The sequence below is a fragment of the Rhipicephalus microplus genome, chromosome 3 (assembly GCF_043290135.1).
Source record: "Rhipicephalus microplus isolate Deutch F79 chromosome 3, USDA_Rmic, whole genome shotgun sequence".
NCBI classification, from domain to species: Eukaryota; Metazoa; Arthropoda; class Arachnida; order Ixodida; family Ixodidae; genus Rhipicephalus; species Rhipicephalus microplus.
This window is the reverse complement of record NC_134702.1, coordinates 156,533,149-156,556,564: the sequence shown is the minus strand read 5'-3', so window position 1 is coordinate 156,556,564 and position 23,416 is coordinate 156,533,149. Positions and strand designations below refer to the sequence as shown.

At 44.0% G+C, this 23,416-nt stretch overlaps 2 protein-coding genes across 5 annotated transcripts in view; both read left to right on the top strand.

Annotated features, from left to right (window-relative positions):
- The window catches only part of LOC142803028 (uncharacterized), a 246,596-nt gene that overhangs the window by 56,065 nt on the left and 167,115 nt on the right, over nt 1-23,416 (top strand). The window lies entirely within an intron of this gene.
- On the top strand, nt 129-6,155 carry LOC119161415 (uncharacterized). Of its 4 annotated transcripts, none has more exons than XM_037413871.2 (6): nt 137-388; nt 683-853; nt 943-1,119; nt 1,193-1,267; nt 1,569-1,640; nt 1,991-6,155. In XM_037413871.2, the coding sequence occupies exons 5-6, from the start codon at nt 1,638-1,640 to the stop codon at nt 4,172-4,174; spliced, it is 2,187 nt and encodes a 728-aa protein (XP_037269768.2). In that variant the 5' UTR covers nt 137-388; nt 683-853; nt 943-1,119; nt 1,193-1,267; nt 1,569-1,637; the 3' UTR covers nt 4,175-6,155. The 4 variants fall into 4 exon arrangements, 3 of the variants coding, with proteins under 3 accessions (XP_075746486.1, XP_037269768.2, XP_037269767.2); XM_037413870.2 differs by having other exon boundaries at nt 1,988-6,155; XR_012894395.1 differs by lacking the exon at nt 1,569-1,640 and having other exon boundaries at nt 129-388; nt 1,988-2,153.

Sequence of the window (23,416 nt, the reverse complement as noted above, 5' to 3'; positions counted from 1 at the left end):
CGGATCTGATAGTTTGTCAATGAAAATGTTATTCTTCATTATAAGTAAACAAAAAATCAGAATAATTTTAAAAGTATTTTTTTACTTTTATAATGTTTGTTTAACGCTACGCTGTTTCAATCAATTCACATGCAGACTGCTGGCTGCAGGGTGTCTATGCAATATGGCAGCCGCTGTGGCCGCAGGCAGCCGGTGCACATTGTCCTATCGCTTACATCGCCGTTTCTGTACTTCGTGTCCCGGAGTGAAATAAGCCGTCTTGTTGCTTCAAGACCTCGCGATGGAGCGCGGTCCGAAGAAAAGAAAGAGAGGACCCTACAAGACTTATTTAAATCCCAAGTCTCAGTTCCAGCTACCAAGGAGCACCGCACGCGCTTGCCCGCCGACCGTAAGTTCTGATCATTTTCAACATGGATGGGCACTTTCGATCGGGGTTTTAGCTTGATCCGGGCCCTGCTGGTATCAGATCAGCGGTTGTCCACAACATTAATCTGCATGTTGCTCAACGACTTCGATCGTTGCGCCGTGTTTTACGGTCTTCCTTTTTACCACCCTTTAAAGTTCTGCCCGCGAATGATCGAATGTGCTCGGCCGTGTTAAATTGCTATTTTTTATCAGTGCATTTTCTTTTTCATTAATTTAGCGCAGCAATTTAAGTCCAAATCTCATTATTTTCTTCTAGGGTGCCAGCCCTAGCATGCCTTCTTCGAGTGATGAGGCAGACAGCGACACTGAAAGGGCAGATCCACCAAGTCGAACAACATCACTGAAGAGCCGGAATAGTCACATAGCTAGTCCGGGCTCCGAACGTCCGGAAAGTGAAGAAGATTTCCCCGAGTCCGATAATGAGCCGGTAAATTGAGCTGGTAGTAGAATGCTACGAGAACTATTGTTTCTATACGATAAACCGTTTACTATATCGGCGCACTTGTTCTATCACAGGTAACGTCAAGTGGAGGCCGGTTAGGCTCGTCAGCTGGCAGTGCTATGGAAGCTCCTGCTGCAGCCCCTGAAGCACAAGAGCAGAGGAACAGCGCTGATCCGTCACAGAAATTTCCTGCACGCGAGCCTCACGCCCCAGCAGATGAAGTTATTTTACTAAGGCTTATCAGTTAATTAGTAAGCATACACATGCTATTTTATGCTTATGTATTACGATGGGAAATTATAAATTTTGGTTGGTTTTTTTTAGGACTCTCCACTTCAAGACGGCATTGCAAGCCTTTCTGACGCAGATGATTCGTCACTGTTTGATAAGGATGAAGAGGTAACTTTTACACACTAGTTGCACTCTACAAATATGTGCAGCTGGAAGATTCACATCCACTAGAATAGCCTTGAGCAAGTGCATTGGCACTGTGGTTTTCTCTTGCATAATCAGTTCAAGACGAGTTATCACTTGGGACAATAAACTCTGGGAACAACCTGCAACAGGTTTTCAGACCATGTTCTTAACACTGTCTGTTGTCATGTAATTTACGTGCTATGAGTGAACTAGCACAGCTAACTAGAATAGGCAGATTGGGTTACTGTGGCACTAAATGCTTCTTTTTTTTTTTTCTTCACAGGAAGCTTTTTCAAGTGACCATGCTTCACAGCAAGGTTTCCCTGGAGATTTTCTCACATTAGATGATGACATGGTGTGTTTGTTTTCACTGGAAATAACTAGATTTATGGTCAGGTTTTAAGGGCACTACTTTCACAGGCTCTTTTATGTACTGGAAAATGTCTGTGTAAATTGGGCACTGTTAAGAGGGACACGTAGCGGTGATTTGGTGAATGATTCATTTCAAGATCACTGGCTCTTTCATTTTAAAGAATATCTCACCAGTTGGTCTGTAAAAAGTTATCAGCCTAGCAGGCATGATATTTTGTACTGATCAATAACAGAGTTGTTTGCTCATATTCATTGGGCTTATCACGGTTCACTATAACTGAATTCTGTGATAGCTTCATTGACGAAAGCTTTTTTTTTTTTTACTTTCAGCAGCCTGCTGCAGATCCAGTGACAGAGCCTGATCCATCTTGCAAGGCACGCTTTGGAGACCTTTTTACACAACTTGTCACTGAGAAAGTGGTTCTTTCGAAGGGAGATATTCTCCTAATGGCACTAAAGCATGCTGTGAAGAATAATTTGACTCTTTTGGGTTTAACTAGCTTAATAGATTTAATTAACAGAATTTTTGATAAACCTATATTACCTCACTCACAGTATCACCTACATAAACTTTTTAGCGAAACTGGCACCACTATGACTTTTTTCTTTTTTTGTCCGAGATGCTTTTCGCATATTGGCAGTCTTGAGACAAATTCTTACTTGAAATGCTCGAAGTGCAGTCACACAACTTTTGTGTCTTCCCTTTCGGATGCCCCCTTTTTTGTCACTCTCGATGTGGAGTCGCAACTTCAAAGGCTACTTAAGGACTGTGATCTTCTTGATTTAACAAAGCCCCTTCCGACGAATGGGACATTTTCAGACATCTGGGATGGTACAATGTATCGTACTTTTGTAGCCGAATCTCAACACTGTGGACCAAGAATCAGTTTCTCGTTGAATGCAGATGGGACCCCGCTTTTCAAATCAAGTGGGACATCAATTTGGCCCATCCAGCTAATTGTTAATGAGCTCCCTCCACAGCAAAGAATGTCCAAATTGGTCCTGGCCGCATTGTGGTTCTGGAAAGAAAAGCCAAACATGGCACTTTTCCAAGGTACTTTTGTTGAGAAAATGAACGAGCTGTGTGAAAATGGCGTTGAATTACAACGTCAAGGAAGGGTTGAAAAATATAAGGTCTATTGTATCTGTTCAAGTGTAGATTCTGTTGCTAGGGCACCGATGCAAGGTGTAACCCAATTTAATGGGTATTTTGGATGTAATTGGTGTCTCCAAAGAGGTGAGAGAGCTGGCGGGGCAACTAAATACCCAGTTGAGGAAGTTGAACCCACAGAAAGAAGTGAGCTCCAAATGCTAAATGACATGGAGATTGCTTTGAAAGGGGGGGTGCCTGTGCAAGGAGTCAAAACAGTGTCACCGTTGATAAACCTGCCCCATTTTAACATAGTGTGGAGCTTTGTGCCAGACTATATGCACTGTGTCTTGCTGGGGGTAGCGCGCCAGTTCCTAGAATTGTGGTTCAATTCTGATAGTGCCTGTTCAATAAGCCGACATCAGCACATAGTGGACCGCAGGCTTATGTCTATTAAGCCACCAATGGATGTGAAGCGATTGCCGAGGCCGACAAAAGAGCGGAAATGGTGGAAGGCCAAGGAACTTGAGAGCTGGCTACTTTGTTACAGTGTCCCTGTTTTGCATGGCATTCTTGAGAAGCCATACATGCAACACTGGGCTTGCCTAGTTGAAGCCTTGCACATAATGTTGCAGCGTGCAATCAGCCCAACTGAGCTCACCATTGCCGAGGGGCTATTGTTGGAGTTTCATGTGCGTGCAGAACTGCTGTTTGGCAAGTCAGTCATGACATTCAACATGCACCAACTGACTCATATAGCAAAGAGTGTGCGCCACTGGGGACCACTTTGGGCACACAGTGCGTTCCCATTTGAAGCTGGGAACGGCAGCCTAAAAAAAGCTGTAAAAGCAGCTAACGGAATTCCCCATCAAGTCTGCCGAGTCCTACAGATGGAAAGCATGGTAGTAGAACTTCAACGGCAGGCTATCAGTCCAAGTGTAGCAGAGTACTGCTCGTCTTTTGATGGCACAAAAACGCAAAAAAGCGTACTTAGTAGTGGTGGCTACCGTTTTTTCGGACACGGTTCCCGACGTGCATCAGCAGGTTTGCAGCCATCTTTACATGACACTACCCTTGAGTTCACCAAATACAGAAGAATGTTGGCGAAGGGATCAATTATCACTGATAGCATGTATGCATCTAACAAGAGGACCAATAGCTCTGTTGTTGAACTTCAAAATGGGCATTTTGTTATTGTTGAAGAAATATACCATGGCAGCGACAACAAAGCATATATATCTGCAAGGAAATTAAGCTGCAGTCCAGTGATGTACAACTTGGTGGCCATGTCACATGTGCTGAAAGTAAATCACAAGGCAGCGAATACATCACTGGTCGAATGCTCTGAAATCAGAAAGGTGGTTGTGTTTGTGGAACTCGAAAGAGCTTCCTATGTATGCTTCCCTCCAAGTTCCTTTACATTGTAATGTATTTGAAGTGAAGAACCTATGCTGTGTAAGTTTTAAAGGAACCCTGTTTAGTGCACACTATGCCTCAAAACATGAGCGTTTTTTTATGTGAGTGGCCCTTGAAATGCCTTGAGGCGATCGACGTGAAATCGCCACCCGTGACTAGTTAGCTCTTCTAGTAGGCAAGATGTTTGTCATGATGACTCATACCATTGAAACAATTCCGTTTGAGTATATATAATGTATATAGTTCATCAAAAAGTATATAGTGAATCCAAATGTAAATTAATAAACATTGAGTATGTTATGTATATATAACATTGCCACGTCTATATATGGTAATAGAAGATTTGTACGGAGGATTCGCGGGTGACCTGATCATCTCCAAGCAAGCTCACCTAACATCATTCACTTTCTGGATATGGTGATGATTTTTTGTTTCACGATTATGTTTCAATGCATGGTGACAACATGGTGTACCTCATAAAAATTGTTCTTTAGAGCAGTCATGCCTGTGTAGCTCATGAACATACCAAGAAAATGTTTTTAAATGTGCAGTGAAAATGGTTATGTGTGGGCCCGCACATGAGAGCCTCCCCGGCTGCATATTTGAGACCACTGATATAGAGGGATTTATCGTGCTGTGCAGATTAAATTGATTGACCACATGGCTGTGACAAATTGTGAAATATCTGTCTGTAAGCCAGCTTGCTCTCTAGGTTTGATTGTTTTTGGAAATATTTTTTTTTCGTTAAAGTCTAGTGTTTTGCATATTGTATTAGGTATCTGAATATTACCGAAAAGAGATCGGTGGGTCTGAATTTCTTTAAATTTATTATGTCTCTTTTTGTGTGTATTAATGTTTTATATTTGCATTGTGTACTGAATGTTTTCCTATATTTATTCAGTGGGTGCTGTATTTTTTTTATTCTTACTGCTATTGTATTCTTTATTTTAGTGTGTGTGTCGGGGTACTGCAATATTACATGACGCTTTTTATTCTTTTTCATACAAGTTCAGTCTTGTACACTATGCATAGAATGTGTGCTTGTCATTCATACATAATTCATTGTGCCACTGTGAGCATCCTTAAAGGCCAACTCCAGCGATTTTTCGACCATGTCAAGGTAATGGTGTTTCTGTGTTCCTGAGACACTCTTGTCACGAGCCCAATAGCTGAAATGCTCAGGAAATTCGAAAACAATTTTTAATAAGCAAAAAGGTGCAAAACCGAAACCCGACCGGGCGCCCGGTCTGCATATGATGTACTATTTGTTAAGAACTGGAGGCCGTATACTGGTTCTGCCGGCACGTAGTATGAAAACTGTGAAAGCCAGACCAGCGAAGCACCGGCAAAACACCACAGAGGAAGGAAGAAAGCTCTCCCGTGCTATGGTCGTGCCAAACACCACCGCTGTCGTCTTGGGGCCAGCACAATAAACAATGTAGGGGCCAAAGTAGCGATGCCATCGCCTGCGTCACTTTCGTTGACATGACAAACTTGACATCGCACTGACAGTGTTGCCAATAATTCTGGCAAGCGAGGCGAGTTTTTCGAGGCAATCTTTAAAATTCATTTGCAAATAATCTGCGCATCTCTCAAGCCTGTAATTGGCATAAATGACAGGAATGTGCGTAAGAGTGTACCCAGCGAATTTGATTGAGATTCGTTGACCTCGAAAAACCACCGGAGTTGACCTTTAAGCATCCTTAAATAAGTAAAGACATGCTGTTCACGTGTAAACTGTTAACCTGTATGAAACCTGTTTCTCAGTGCTTTACTGAAATGCCAGTTGTATGGCAATGCCTTTTTCCTCCTTTGGAACTAAAATTCCTTTTATTGTGATTCAATTTACTGTTATAAGTATTTGTAATATTTGAAGTATCTTGTACGCCTTGTGTTGCAGCACTGGCCAAGAAATTTTTTTACACCAAAATATGTTCTGTGCTATTTAAATCCTGTTTGCCTTGAAATAAAATTCTTTTTTTTTCAATGTTATTGTTGCCTTTCATACCTTCTTTCGGATATCTTGTTAGTGAGAACATCTAATTGTTTTCTCTTAGTTGCATAACCTTTTCTATCGTATGAATATTAAAAAAATTCAGTCATATCCTGCAGCAGCATTATATGCAGTGACAGGTAGCCCATAAACACGTGACATCAGGTGCTCACTGGTAGTTAGCCATATTCCCTAGTTTGGGAATAAGACATCGTTGGTACATTGTGATGCTGCAAACAGTAGAAGGTGCGGTTCCAATGTGTACTAGTACTTTAACTGCTGCATTTTCATGATGCATATATGGAAAGCTTAATCAGATGCCCTGATACAGTGGTTGTTTGTAAACCAGGCAAGTGTTGTAAACAAGCTTAATTTAATCCAAGGTTTAAGTAAGTGACCGAGCTCAGGGATTCCAAGCTGAAGCACTAGCTCGAATTCTGTTTGGGTAACACACATAAATGAATTGCTTTATATGGAGGGTTGGATGCATCACCGTAGATTTCCATTTATGACTTTCAATACTGCTCAGGTAGAGAATTGTAAAAAATAAACTTCAAAGTTATGCATGTACTGCAATTGGGGTGTCCTATTGGACTCTCCCATTGCAGCTTGGGTCCCATTGACGTCCATTTGAGTCCCATTGCAACCAACTGGAACCACCTATCATGACAGCAGGTCATCCTGTTAGAACTTCAAATATGCAGAGTTGGTTAAAATGTTAGAAGCCACTACATGGGAAGTCCAATTGGACAGTCCCATTGCAGCATGCACTTCCAATTGGGCACCAGTTAGACACCATTTGAACCCCACTTAGCCCCCTTTGCCACCCATTGCTCCTAACTGGAACATCCAGTTGGACCCATTAACTATTTTTGACTGGGGCTGGAGCTTCTGATTGCTCAATCGTAAAACAATTCACTTTGTGTGACGCCTTGTTGTTTTCTGCTTTTCTAAGACACTTTATTACATAACCATGATTCGTTTCCCGCCAACAAGGCTGTCTAAGACGGTTTACAACAGCGTTTCCAGAAATGGCATGACTCAGTTGTAGAATACTGGGGTGGCACGCAAGGGACCCGGATCTTTATATTGAGCCAATGGTGGTTTCATGCGAAGCATTTCTCAGGAAACTTCGGGTACATTGACCGTATCTGTGTATCTAGCCGCTTGCAACGTTTTGCTCTTCTTGCCAGTTGGACGGAGGGATTTGTACGACAATTGGCATGACATAATTTGACTATACTGCAAGGGAAATACACTATTCACGACATGGAGGTCGTATGTATGTCATGGGTGTCTTGAGTTTGTCATGGTCTTGCTTCTCTTGCGGTGGTTTCGTTCACATGATATATTGCGAAACTGGTATGGTATGACAAAATTGCATGGCAAAAATGTGACAGGCCCTCACGTGGAAGTCATGACATGTATGTCGTGTAAGTCATGACTACACGCCGCGCTGTTGGTGCGCTTGCGCTCGTTACGCTATAGCTTCGCATATAATACTAAATTTTATATTACGCGTCCTGAATGGATGACGAAGGTGTGCCTCATGCAAACATGATAATCATGACATGCGTGTCATGTGAAAACGTGGCTGCGGGCCGCGCTCATGGTGCGCTCGCGGTCGTTTGGCTGGCTTCACATGTATCGAATTCGGTATTGTGGGGCGTGGATGGGTGACGGGAGTGTGTGGCTGTTGCGGACATAATCATGACCTGCGTGTAATGTGGGAACATGACTGCGTGCCGCGCTTCGGATGCGCTCGCGTTCATTTCGCTGATTTCACATATTTCAAGTTTGGTGTTACGTGGCGTGAATTGACGACAAACACAAATGCCAGGTGCCAACATGATAATTTTTGCATGCGCGTCAAGTAAGAACATGGCTATATGTCAGGGTCATCATGCGCTTGCGGCCGTTTCGCTGGCATCACATATTGGCAGTGAGGGCGACCGCTGGAGAGGCCAGCGCTGCTGTCGCTGTGACGTGGTAAACATGACGTGACTGACATATGCCATCGTCAGTGAAGCGCGCTTGCTTCAACCCCGAGTCGGTTCATTTTCTAACCTCCAGGTTTTTTGTGGGCTGGCTGCCGCAGTACCGGGTGCAATTGAGTGAGCCTTATTGTGAATGAGCCCTTGCAAAACGTTGCGGCGACAATACACTTGACTGATAAAATTGAAGTTGGCAAAATAACACAACATTTGTCCTTTGCTGTGCAGCTCACTGAGCAGCCATTTTTCTTTGGGCATCCATGTATCCGCAAAGATGTCGCGTCTAAAATTGAAGATTCAATGTTCCGTATGTATAACGGTGTACTTCACGGATTTGTAGGCATAGGAATTTGTTGCCTTTATTTGTCCCAGGCAGAAAAAAAACGATTCTCAAAGTGCCGATTCTCAGCGACGATTCATTCGGCCCTGGTATTGTTAAATGAACGTATAATGATGAACGTATAATGACGTCTCGCCCTGGTTTGAATTTTCTTGCGTACGCTAAAAAAAGAAGCAGCGGGCTGTAGGTTCGATAAAGCCGAGAATGGGGAAACAACCAAGGAGGCTTAAAACAATTGCCCGAGTGTAAATTCTTGTCCACTAGTTAGGCCGTGCCAATCGTAAGATGGCGGATTTTTCTAGGGGCATGATTTGCTATTGCCGTTCGGGGGGGGGGGGGCGTGTTCATGGCACGCCCAACGAGTTTAGCGTGGCAACCTCTTCGGGTCACATGGGGCTCAAAATGCGTCCTTGTCTTACTGGTTTTCTTTAGTAAGCATCGAACCCAAGGCAAATTTTATTCGAGATTTTGTCACTGATACTAGTCTCTGCTCATTACTCTTTCGGACACAATTATGTTTTAATTTATAATTAAAGTAGTTTTTAGTCTAACAATAGAAAGCCACTTGACGTCTAGGTGGGCACCCCCAGAAAATATCATGTTTCCGACTTATCTGAAGGGCAAAGTTTCGCTTCACTACGGCTGGCAAAACTTTGCGGGTGCTTTCAGTTCAGCAATTTTTTTTATACCTCCTTGGAAACAACTAAAACTGATGATCGCGTCTGCGGGAAGTACTTTCGCGAAAATATGTTGTGTACTTCGTTGATGTTGATATTTGGTGAGTATGACGTGGAACTTTCCGGGAATGTACACATAAGAATCTGCGAAGTTCATTGATGCCAGGCCGACAGGCGTTTCCCAGTTGTCTGCAGCTCAGGGGGGGCGGGAGGGGAAGAATGTTTGGTCTAGATGCATCATTTTTTCTTAGCATATTCGGACGTTTCTTGTACATTCGGGAGTACTGAGCTGCTGTTAAACAAATCGGTTTATGCCAGAGACCAGACGAGCCACTGAAAACAAGGTACAATAATTGTAATTATTAGTCGAGCAAACGATGCGAGCAGGTATTATTGCAAGGCTTGTGCATCGCATCACATCAGTTAATGCACCCCGCGCAGAGAAGCGTGCGCAGTGAAGGCGAGGATTAGGGAGACAAAACATATGCGGGTGAACTTCCGCTTATTGAAATATGTCACAACTAACCGTTCACTAATAACTCTGATGAAACAAGCAGACCACATGAAACATGGTTGTGACGAGTTATGTTATTGCGGCAAAACAGTAATAGACACCCTTATGAAAAAGGTAAAGCGAACTTGACCAATGCCGATGCGTCCGTACCCCTTCGCCCACTTGATCTCGCTCTGAAAACTAAGTAGAGGTAGGTGTTGCCGTGAATCCTGCGCGGCAGTCAACAACAGTCAAAATGTTACCTAGCGTCCGTGCACTTTCCGCGCAAAAGGAAGAGACAGGTACACGCCATATGGCTTGCCTCTGTAAACACAAACGTTCGCAATGTGAGAATGCTTCGATTCACTGATCACCAGAAGATTTTCACAACAGCTCACCTTTTACCAGAGTGCCTCTTCACATTATGCGTCTATGACGCCATGTGCACGCGCTCCGTTGAAAGCGCACAGCGTGGCAATGATCGTACGTTGCCTCGCTGAATTTGTTTTTGTTTTTTTATAGAATGCCCTAAATCGCTCCGCAGATTATACAAACGCAACCGACACATGCGAAGCGAGAATAGCCGCGGCAGAGCAGCCTGAATCACAAGAGTGAACGAACACTTCACACAGCTGATACCACGTGATGTAGTTTTATACGTCACAGAAGGATTCCGACAGCTGGCGCCATGGACGACGAAGGCAGATAACACGTCCAAACATAATAATCATACGTGTGTCATGTAAAACATGACTAGGTGCTACGCTCATATCGTGCTTGCAATGCGACCGTTTATATAGCTCCACATATGCAGAATTTGGCGTTGCGTGGCGTGAATGGACGACAAACACAAATGCCAGGCGCAAGCATGATGGTCGTGATATGGAAGCCGGGTACAGCATAGTTTGCATTCGCCACGTAGCGTTGTGCTGGTTTTGATGTGACATGTCGACCTTCCTAATTCGTGCATCGCATATCATTGATTCCCACTTTACCCGGGATTTGTCAATTTTTATTTAGTCATTTTTTTACCTTTTTTTGCGTTATAGTGGTTACCCACACGGGTGGCGGCGGCGGACAACTACGGTGCACGTGACCATTCTTTTTAACCTCATAACATTTTTCGCTATGAAAACTGGTTTGCCACAAGCTTTGCCTTTAAGGGTTTAACGCGTTAGTGATGTCTGGTCACTATAGTGCGTACTTTGACCACATATTGCCCCGCCGCGGTGGTCTAGTGGCTAAGGCACTCGCCTGCTGACCCGCAGGGCGCGGGTTCGAATCCCGGCTGCGGCGGCTGCAATTCCGATGGAGGCGGAAATGTTGTAGGCCCGTGTGCTCAGATTTGGGTGCACGTTAAAGAACCCCAGGTGGTCTAAATTTCCGGAGCCCTCCACTACGGCGTCTCTCATAATCATAGAGTGGTTTTGGGACGTTAAACCCCACATATCAATCAATTACTTTGACCACATATGTAGCGTAGTTTTTAGTGTATAAAGTTACTCGATATATTTTTATTCTGGACATCTACAATGTAATTGAGCAGTTTAAAATTGTTCGTTTTAGGTAAGTTTTAGCAAGTTACTGCATTCTGTGTAATGCTAAGCAGGCCTATTGTGACCAATCGTGCTTGTAAAAAGTTTTCAAGCTTGTTATGCACCCACTACGTGGGGTAAGTGAACACGCGCAGTAAGGTCTGGGCCTTTTGTAATGAATAGTCGGCTTTAAACCACAGTATTTATAATAATTCTCTGACACTTGATGACATCGTACGCTTGTAGAATTTCGCATTTCCACATTTTTGGCCTACCAATACTTGGAACCAGGGCCATATCAAACCATTCAATTTATCAGCTGAGATAATCAAAGAGACTAATATACGGCACTGTGGACGTGAATAAATAAATCTAAGTAATATGCAGAAATTATTCGCCGAGGCCAGCCAGGTGGCGGAAAGTTATGCAAATAGCTCCATAATTTCTTGATGCGCCGAATACTTGCTCGAAAGTTGCATTGTCAGAATAGCGAAGCGTTTCCCTGTGTAGAAAACACACCATATTCCCCTCCTTCCCCTGGAGCAAGGAGTTCTCAATTTGGAACCTCATTATAGCATAGGTTGTTTCGGGAATACAGGAATTTACGAACTCGAAGTCTATGCCTTAGGTTACAGGGCCTTTCGGAAGCAATGTAGTTCGGTGTTTTTTTTTTTTTATGCGCTCGAAAGAGTTGTGCCTATCCTTGGGCATTCGAGACGCCGGAGGAGTGAGACTTGTGTTTATCACCTCTTGTGAGATGGCGGATGGTGCCTGCCCAGCAGGAACGTTCACACAAGTTTTGAATCTAACTGCAATTACAGTTAACTGCACTTTCATTGGTCCGGGGTCCCACAGACTGTTAACTCTGCTGGCCCTTTTTAGTGAGAGACGGAGCAGTAGAGGCTACTCTACAAGCTGGGACCGCTGATGGTGTGGTCGCGGTCACAGTGTGTGCAATGTTGGCGGGCGCAATAAGACGTGGCGCGGCGCTCCAGCGCTTAACATCTGAGCAGGAGGAAGTGGACTGATGGAGTGCGAACCGTTTACGTGCATTTTGGAAGGACAAAGTGAATTAGACTTTCTACTTGACAATTAGTTTGTTTTTTTTTTTTTTTAAAGTTGGGCACCATCGCCAGTAGGCAGGATGGTCTGCTTCGCAGTTCACACAACAGATTGTTGAACTTCAAGTGTCCGATGAGTGCTCGGTACATGCACACTTTTCACAAGTAGGGCGCCCTCTGCAGATTAGCGATCCACGTCCAAAGCACTGGCATTTGAAACATCGACGAGGATTCGGCACATTGGGCGTGACACGGAGCTTACAGTAGCCGGTTTCAATTGATTGGTGTAAGTCCCTGATACCGAAGGTGATAAATATGTGTTGGTTGAGTATTTCCTTATTGTATCGTCGTATAATTACTTTCTGGACCTTACTACATTCTGGTCGGGCCATTATATTACACTTAAAAAGGACCGTGTTAAAGTTTTGGGGTCATCTGGGGGCGTGGCTATTATAGTTCATCAAGGTGTAGCATGTACACATATACCACTATGAACACATCTTTATGCAGTGGCTGTTGAAGCAGTTCTTGTGAATAAATTTTTCAGCATCTCCCCTCTTCACTTACCTCCACAGTATCATTTGGAGAACATGAATCCCCGTCCTTGACAGATGAACTGCCAAAATCTTGTGTGGTCCTTGGGAACTTGAATGCACATGGCTGTCTGTGGAGGGATTCTCGCTGTGACGCATGAGGCCACCTAATTGAACGGTTCCTGTTCTCCTTCTGTGCAAGTGTATTGAACCGGAAAGAACACACAACTCGGCAACAAGACGTACTTGTTCACATACCTCCGCATGGTATCTTCATCACTCCTGTCCTTGCTTCCAGTGGGAAGTTATCTATCATCCCATCAGAAGCGGCCTGTTTCCTGTCGTGCTAACGTCAGCGCTATCAAATCACCGCTATCAATCAAGCCACTATCAAATCGCTGCTATCACATCAAATCAATTGGGGACAGTTTCACAAGGTTGCCTGCTTAAGTTGGACTGACATATCGTGTTTGAGCATATAGATGCGACTGTGCAGTACTTTACGGCCTTTCTAACAGACGCTGCAGCTCAACGCATCCCACAAACGTCTGGACTGGCCACGTACGACATGTCCCATGGTGGAACAATGAATGCCGAATTGTGCACAAGAAACGTAATAAAATATGTGGATTGATCCGGGAATTTCCTACAGCGGTGAACTTTGCAAACATCATCAATATAAATTCACGTGAGGGTAACATTTGGAACAAGGTAAGTAGCATAAAACGGAGACAGACACAGCAAATTTTCATAAAAATCAGAAATAGGAACCCGGACGTTGTGTTCAATTTTACTTGAACATGCTCTTTTGAGAGACGCAATAAATGAGGCGCTAATAAAGCGACAAAAACATAATAAAAATAAAACCCTCATGGCCTGTTAGTGTCTCTGTCCGCCCGGACATATCAGTGGCTAGGGTGCTTGGCTGCTGACCTGAAGGTCGAGGGTTCGATTTCGACCATGGCGGTAGCATTTTACGCTAGAGGCCCGTGTACTGTGCGATGTCAGTGCACGTTAAAAAATAGCAGATTGTCTAAATTTTCGGAGCCCTCCATTACAGCGTCTCCCATAAACGTATGACTGTCTTGGGACGTAATACCCCACATATCATTATACGATAGTACGCTAGAAGTTCAAAATATTTTACATGATTTAGGATTTAGCAAGGTCCAGGATTTCATTACCATAACAGTATTTCTGATGTACAACCGGTGTGAAGACTTCAAAGGCTATAAGTTGCACGTTGACCACTGCGAGAAAAAAAAAAAAGGTTTCACTGTACCGTGGCTCTCTAGCAGGCATGGAGAACCCTGCAGAAGGGTATATATGCCTAACATTTCAAAAGAACTGCCTGAGAAGTTGTTCTCGGCTAGTTAAAAAAAAAGTTGAAGTTCTCTGACCTGTGTAACTTCATTGGGTATGGTGTGCTTGTATGTAATGGATTCTATTGGTTCTTTTTTGTTATCCTTTTATTCACTGTGTGTAAGCAAGCAATTCTGTTTATTGTGTGTGTGTTCGTTGGCAAAAAAAAAATAATTTTTGACTATGCAACACATCGTTGTCACCAGTTCTGTCTGGCCTAGTCGCAAAAGTCCTCGGAGACTTACAGCCCCATTGTTTTGTACTTTGTACGAATGTGTACACTATTATTATTGTTGTTATTGGTGTTCTCCAAGATTCGCAAAATCATATCGTAGAAAAACGGCGAGTATAACGCGTCAAGTTGTCTAGGTAAACTTTGGTAGGTGAATAAATAACGACTGTAGAGCTATGTGACAATGAAGGTCGCAAAAAAAATGTGCAATGGCGAATAAAATAAAACAGTTTGGACATAGTTTGTGAATGACAAGCTTGGCTCGTGCATAACATTAAAGGTACACTAAAGAGGAAAACAATTCAACATATACTTATAGTAACATATACAATAACATGTACTATATAGTAACATTTACTCTTCCAAACCTGAAAACGCCATTCATTTACCGCGATAGGACGCTAAATAAGCGAGAGAAAAAAATAAACAAAAGGAAGGAACAGGGAAGTTTATCTAGAACTGTTTTTTTACCCTCTACAGGGGTGGGGGGGTGGGGGGCGTGTTCACCAGTTCGCAGCGGAGTCGGCAGCCACCCACCGAGCTCAAACCTGCGCCGCCTGGACTTCGTGTTTGGAAGTGTTGTTCGGTTGCAACGGAAGCTTGCGAAGCTGCGATGAAATGGCCGGTCGAACTTGCGGCGATATGGACACTCCGGCGAGTGTAGCAGCGGCAGCTCCGGCACATGACGAAATCGGCAACCTGTTGGTTCACCTGGAAGGCGCCAGAGGCCGTTTCTCTGGAACTCTGATCAACTACAGCATCCCCTGCACGGCCTCAGAGAACTCACGATGCCAGATTGTTGCCAGCATTCCACTATGGAACGAGTTTCTCTGCTGGCTTGAGCTGGAGCTGCGCGAGTTGTCTGGCGGGAAACTCGCACTCGCGCACGTCCGTAAAATATGTTGTCCGCGACCAACACAAAGCGAAGTGCGTCAGGCCGCCGCCATCTTGTACGTGCTCCTGCGAACGCATAGCTGTGCGACGTCCATTCAGATTCCAAACTACTCAGATGATTCAGAAATAGTCCACTTGTGGAACACCTACCCTCGCACGGACCGTTCAGTAATAGCCGACTTGTGCAGTTCCGTCCTTTGCACGGATGATTCAGAAATAGCCAATTTGTGCAGGGCCGTCCTCTGCAACGTGCTGGACGGAAATCATGCCATGAAATCAGTGACCTTGGAAGTTTCATCGGGTTCGCTGCAAATAGAATGCGTTTTCTATGTTCTCTTGTCAATGAAGGGTCTAGAGGAACTGCATTGTGAAGTCTCGTCATGGGATAAGGTATTTTCGACCACCATTTTGGCACTTCTCCGTGATTCTGCGACGTTGACCGTTTTCAATGTGATCGCACCGCGCATAGAGAACGCGCACTCGAGGCTCCTGGTGAGAGCACTTGGGGCCAACTCCACATTGCGAGATTTGACGCTAAGTTCCTCAGATGTTGCGGTAGAGCCAGAATTGTTCGTCGCATTTATGAGCAGTACAGTCACGCTGAAGTGCTTGAAAGTTGTTGGAAATCGTTGTGCCGTTGAGTACGATATGCTGAAAAGGATTTTCCAGGGCATGCTGAAGAATTTGACGGTGAGCAGCTTGGAAGCACATGAGCTGTGTGTCCATAAAGCGAACGTGAAGCTAGGAGCTAAGATGCTGGCACAAAACAAGGTGTTGCGGAGCTCCAGTCTGTTGCACTGCTCGTATGTGTCTTTTAACATGAGCAGAGAAGAAATAACGGCTGCCAGGGATAGCATCAACGCATCCTAGATAGGGGCACTGTCAAAGAACAACACCCTCGAGCTTATGACCTTGAGTGTGAGCATCTGGTCCAATGAGCACTGGGGACACTTCTTTCGCTTTTTGTCTCGTCACGACAGCTTGAAGATGGTCACTGTCAATGTGGCCGAACACGAACGTGCTCTTCTGTCTGACGTCGTGAATGAAATAAGCGAAATCGGGTGTCAAGACAAGGTTTCTTTCATGGACTCCTATGGCGACAATAGGTTTTCTCTAGCGGACTGGATGAATTACTCCGAACGGCGGGCGTGTCGACTGGCCCAGGACAAATGCACAGCAAGGGCAGTTTATGAAGAGCTCAGCACATATCCCCCGTTGACATTTTTGAGACTACAAATGGAGTGGGACAAGGAGCTTGGCTGGCTTTTGGTTGAATTCATCTCGAAGATGGTCACGATGAAAAAGCTGGATTTGATACTCACCGGGAGAGGGGAGACCAAACTGGACGATTGGTGGCTAGCACTTTCGCAGTCCTTGCTACACAACAGAAGCATCACTTCACCCTGTGGATTCACTTCGACAAGAACAGTATATCCTTGAAAGGCCTTGAATGTGTCGGCGGCGCTGTAGCACAAAGCAAGACGATCCGGAAGCTATGTCTGCTGGCGATTTTTAAAGACGCGGCAACCATCTTTCTTCGAGGCATGAGCGCCGACATCTCCCAGAACTACTCACTGTGCAGCGCCTGCGGGTTCGTTCCATATGAAGACCACGACTCCAGAAGCCTCTGGTTCGTCGTAGCGAATACAGCACGCAGGAACAGGGGCTATGTGGCACGTGTGGCTCAATTCATGAACCGCAGACGATGTGACACGTGAGTACGCTATAGGGCTCTCAGTGATTTCGTCTACCGTCAGAATAAACTTTAAAAAGAGGTGCTCATACCAGCTGACAAAGGTCAGACCGAAATGCATTGGATTATAATCAAGTCTTGCATTAGCCAAAGCAACTTAGTTAGGCACATTGTAGAACCGCATTCACGTTTGACTGGCCACTCTCCTAGCGATTCTTGATTGCTTGATTGTGTATTAAATGTCAATCAAATGCAAATATAAGTAAGCTATTGCATCAAGGTAATGCAGGTGAATTAATCCTAAAATAATGTCATAAGATACTATAGAAAATAAATAATCAGGCCTAATAGAGGGAATAAAATTGGACCTTGCAGCGCGGCGATCAAGTTCCAGCTACTATAGTATCCGCTTATAGTTCTCAAAGGTAAATCAAAGATATATAATCTGCAGAAGCCGTTATTTTAACAGACTTAAGAATGGATATCATGCGCCAAGGTTTGAAAGGGAGGTGCGTTTGAGGCCTAGAATGCCGTAATTGAACGCACGAGAAGTGTTTGGGCGAACGAGTATAATATTATTAAAACAAAGACAAAAAATGAGCGCGACCTGTAAGTGACATATGTTATTGCTTACCATCGTAAAAGGGGGCCTACACTTTTACATTACCACACATTTGACCTTTTATTTCCGCACGTTTTGCAGAATAAAGTCTCTCTTGTTCTCTAGTGTAGTGAGTAAAGTGCCCTCTCTCGGATCAACACACAAGCAGGTCACACTTTTGGCGGCACTGAATCAGTTAGCCGGATCGCGAAAAGACCTGACGGCAGGCATGCATCGCATTAGCAGCGTCTCATTGCCTGAAGTCGATTTCGGCACCATCAGTGAGCAAATTACTTATACGTACAAAGCAAACCGCGTGCATGTCGCATTTTTCTTTCTTTTGGCGTTCATTCTTTTCCCGACGGCTCTACAGTGGTCTGCATTCGCCAAGCGGATGCGCCTTCTCAGGGCGGTGAGATACGACCACCACGGCGTCCCATTCCGCTGATTCTACTTTGCGGAGTGTGTTCAACGACGCCCTGTTGGGCTACAAACTTATGCGTTTCGCTCATTCCACGATTGAACGAACAGTGTTACAGGTAACGCACACGCGTGAAACTGGTTTAGTTGGTGCATACGATGTTTTGAAGACCTTATTATTGTGAATTGAAGTCTGCAAAACTTAGAGAACATCAATTTACAGTCCAAGATGGTGGCGGCAAAATTTCTCTTGTAAAATAGTCTATAAACCTTTTCAGAAAGGTTCCCTGGGCGCTGCTATTGTTCATGACGTCGGTGGTATTGCCCGTTTTGATAGATCGGATAGATTGGTGTTGTTTGGTGCCACCAGAACAGGCGTGACATAGGAAAGGAAGAAAAAAGAGGCAATATAAATAAGCGCTAAAATATGAAAATAAAAAGAATTCCGAGAGTCAGTGTTGCTCGGTAACATAAATGGCAGGCTGTACTTGATAGGGAAATTTAGAAATAAATAATGCTAATGCGACTGCCGATTATCAAAACAAGTATATATCTATATATATGGGGTCCTATGTCCAGGGCTGCACTGGCCTTAGCCACCTGACGGACTTCATGAATGAAGCCACAAACGCCAAGAACAGCCACATATAGGCACTATAAAAAACTCGCAGCCCTTCCTAAGCTCCAATCCATGCCCATCCATCAAAGAAGGGCTATATGACCGCAGAGAACAAACAGGCGTTTGCCTAAAATCTGGTCTCTAGTAAGCAGTGATTCATGATGGCATACGCATTCGGCCAGGTCCTCGTTACCGTGAGTCGGCAAAGGGACTCGATTAATATTTTGCTATTTCTTTTTTGAGCCGAAGTGAGCATTTCAACACAGCCAATAGATCCAGGTTAAAATAACTACAGGTTGTGATTTGATGACCAAATATAAAAATTGGACCAGGGTTTATGGACAAGACAGCTAAAGCAGGGATCCTACCTCTAGGATGAAAGTGTGTGTTATCCGAGAAGCACACAACTAATTCTGTACATGCCAAAAACTTATGCACTCTAATGAGGGATGACAGCATTTTCACTGAAAATTGAAAATGAAGTGAGAAATACCACAACTACCCAATTCTTATTGCAGACTATTTACTATTTACTGTCATGTAAAAATTAAGCAAGTGTCCATTCTAGGCTGTGCCATGGCTCACTGAAGCACACTGTATGTTTTCGAATAGCTCTCGCCCACAGCACAAAGTGAATATATGTGTACCTAATATATAATGTAGTAATATATATGAGTGAGCTGCTTATTTTCGGTTATTAGCTAATTATTTTTGTAAACAACTATTGTAACAAGCACCTGTGTACATTAAAAAAACCTCGTCTGTTTTAGCACTATGCAATGATAGTGCTAAATCAGCAGCGATGGCATAGTGATTAGAGCATCCGCCTCGCATGCAAAAAGTCCGTGGTTCAAATCCCGGTGCCGCGCAGTTCCCAACCGGATAAAAAAAAAAATCCGCATGGTGATGGAACTGCATTACGAGGCCTGGGGTGCGGCCTCACCGGTAACCACCGCCGGGAACGCACTCTCTCACCAGAGAAGGATTGGCCACCCTGGTGCAGTAACTGGCTGCCACCTCCCACATGCAAACGTCAAATAACTCACGGCCCTCAGTCCCCAGCAGCTGGGAAGCAACTGACCACGGCCGCGGTCAGATCTGCAACGCAGCCGAGGGTGCTAAGAATCTGTGGATCCGGACAGGCCGCCATTGGAACCTGAACTTGGCAACGTTTAACGCTAGAACCTTATCTAGTGAAAGAAGTCTAGCTGTACTATTCGAGGAGCTAGAGGGTGTTAAATGGGATGTAATAGGGCTCAGTGAGGTTAGGAGGACAGATGAGGCCTATACGGTGCTACAGAATGGGCACGTCCTTTGCTATCGGGGCTTGGCTGACAGAAGAGAACTGGGAGTGGGGTTCCTAATTCACAGAAACATAGCTGGCAACATAGAGGAATACTATAGCATTAATGAGAGGGTGGTAGGTATCGTAATTAAACTGAATAAGAGATACAAGATGAAGGTGGTACAGGCCTACGCGCCTACATCCAGCCATGATGACGCTTCAGTTGAAAGCTTCTATGAAGATGTGGAATCGGCAATGAGTAAGGTAAAAACACACTATACAATACTGATGGGAGACTTTAATGCAAAGGTAGGGAAGAAGCAGGCTGGAGACCAGGCAGTAGGAGATTATGGCATCGGTACTAGAAACGCCAGAGGTGAGCTACTGGTAGAATTCGCAGAAAGCTATAATTTACGGATTTTAAATACTTTCTACCTAAAACGAGGAAACTGCAAGTGGACATGGAGGAGCCCTAATGGCGAAAATAAGAACGAAATAGACTTTATAATGAATGCACACCCAGGCATCGTGCAGGATGTGGAAGTGGTTGGCAAGGTACGATGCAGTGACCATAGAATGGTACGGTCTCGAATTCGCCTAGACTTGAGAAAGGAATGACAGAAACTAATACGCAAGAAGCCAATCAATGAGCTATCACTGAGAGGGAAAGTACAGGAATTCAGAGTGTCGCTGCAGAACAGGTACTCGGCTCTTAGTGAGGAAACCAACCTTAGCGTAGATACAATGAATGATAATCTAACGAGTATCATTACGGAGTGTGCAGTGGAAGTTGGAGGCAGGGTAGTTAGACAGGACACTGGCAAGCTTTCCCAGGAAACGAAGAACCTAATTTAGAAGCGTCAAAGCATGAAAGTGTAAAGTACAACAGACAAAATAGAACTGGCAGAGCTTTCAAAGTTGATTAATAGGCGTAAAGTATGCGATGTAAGAAGGTATAACATGGAGAGAATTGAACACGCTCTGAAAAACGGAGGAAGCGTCAAAGCAGTGAAGAGGAAACTTGGGATAGGCAAAAGCCGGATGTATGCACCAAGGGACAAAGAGGGCAAAATAACTACCAATATGGATAGGATAGTTAAAATAGCGGAGGAGTTTTACAGAGATCTGTACAGTAGCCGAGACAACCACGACCTTAATACTATAAGAACTAGCAGTAACCCAGATGACACCCCACCAGTAATGATAGAAGAAGTCAGAAAAGCTTTGGAGAGCATGCAAAGAGGCAAAGCTGCTGGTGAGGATCAGGTAACATCAGATCTGCTGAAAGATGGAAGACAGATTGTGTTAGAAAAACTAGCCACCCTGTTTACGAGGTGTCTCCTGACGGAAAGAGTACGAGAGTCTCGGAAGAACGCTAACATCATCTTAATACATAAGAAAGGAGATGACAAGGACTTGAAGAATTACAGGCCGATTAGCTTGCTCTCTGTAGTATACAAGCTATTTACAAAGGTAATTGCCAACAGAGTAAAGAAAACATTAGAATTCAATCAACCAAAGGAACAAGCAGGATTTCGTACAGGCTACTCAACAATCGACCACATTTATACTATCAATCAGGTAATAGAGAAATGCTCAAAATATAACCAACCACTATACATAGCTTTCATAGATTACGAGAAGGCATTTGATTCAGTAAAAATATTAGCCGTTATGCAGACACTGCGGAATCGGGGCGTAGATGAAGTATATATAAACGTTCTGGAAGAAATCTACAGCGGATCAACTGCTACCATAGTGCTTCATAAAGAAAGCAACAGAATACCAATTAAGAAGGGTGTAAGGCAGGGGGACACAATCTCCCCAATGCTGTTTACCGCGTGCTTACAGGAGGTTTTCAGAAGCCTAGAATGGGAACAGTTAGGGATAAGAGGTAATGAAGAATACCTTAGTAACTTGCGCTTGTCCGATGACATTGTATTGCGTAGTAACTCAGGGGACGAATTGCAACTCATGATTACGGAGTTAGACAAGGAGAGCAGAAAGGTGGGTCTTAAAACGAATCTGCAGAAAACGAAAGTAATGTACGTAGGAAAAGAGCACCGCTTCGAGATAGGTAATAGTGTACTTCAAGTAGTAAAAGACTATGTCTACTTAGGGCAGGTCATAACCGCAGAGCCGAACCACGAGATTGAAGTAACTAGAAGATTAAGAATGGGGTGGAGCACATTTGGCAAGCACTCTCAAATTATGACAGGTAAATTGCCACTATTCCTCAAGAGAAAGGTATATAACAGCTGTATCTTGCCGGTACTTAGCTACGGAGCAGAAACCTGGAGACTTACAAAGAGGGTTCAGCTTAAATTGAGGACGACGCAGCGAGCAACAGAAAGAAAATTGGTAGGTGTAAACTTAAGAGACAAGAAGAGAGCAGAGTGGATTAGGGAACAAACGGGGGTTAAGGATATCATAGCTGAAATCAAGAAGAAGAAATGGACATGGGCTGGGCATGTAGCGCGTAGACAGGATAACTGCTGGTCGTAAAGGGTAACTAACTGGACTCCCAGAGAAGGCAAGTGGGTTAGGGGAAGAGAGAAGGTTAGGTGGGCAGATGAGATTAAGAAGTTTGCAGGTATAAATTGACAGCAGCAAGCACAGGACCGGGTTAACTGGCGGAACATGGGAGAGGCCTTTGTCCTGCAGTGGACGTAGTCAGGCTGATGATGATGATATGTACTGAGTTGCACACTTTTACACTTTTTTCTTGCATCGCTTAAAAATAAAGTATAGACAATGTTCTGCAGCATATATCAAATCATTAGTGCAAATCACGTGAACATGTTGACATGCATTTAATTCTGAAGTACTCACCTCCAGCAAAATAGCATGAAGCGCTTCATTGCAGCGAGCCGCTGCAAATTCCAGTGCTGAGAGTATAGGGTTATCTGAAAACAGTAGGTGGAGTTCAGTTCTCTGATCTTTAGATTTTGTTAAAGGAGCCATGAAACACTGTATCGTGGCCGTTGAATGAGTTCTTAGAAAAAACGTACATAGTCATTTGTACATTAAATGGTTGGTGCACTTTTTAATAATTTAATCTAGCTTGCATAAAAGCAGGTTAGTGCTGCAGCGTTATTCAGGTGGTCTGTACATGCTTTAGGGGGGTCTAGGCATTGCATAATTGCCTACATTCTTCGGATATATGGCACCCAGATTGTGCAACAGTATTGCACGCTTCCCTCAAAGTCTTATTAATATGGGTTCCAATATACCTACAAAGAAGGTAAATCCAAATGAGAGGTCATGACACCATCTCAAGACAAAATGTCATATGAGGTGAGTAGAAAAAGGGTTAGACACTTCACTGGTGTTGGTGGTGAATATTGTGCAGAAGACGACGAGTGACATTGTCATGATTATATTAGATCAGAGTGTTGTAATTATAGCATGGATATGTTATTCAACTGGCTCAACATAATAAAGAAGAGGTCAACGGTGGGCTAAACTATGCGGACATTGGCACGTGTCCTTTGCTGCCTTGCCCCTATGCACACATACCA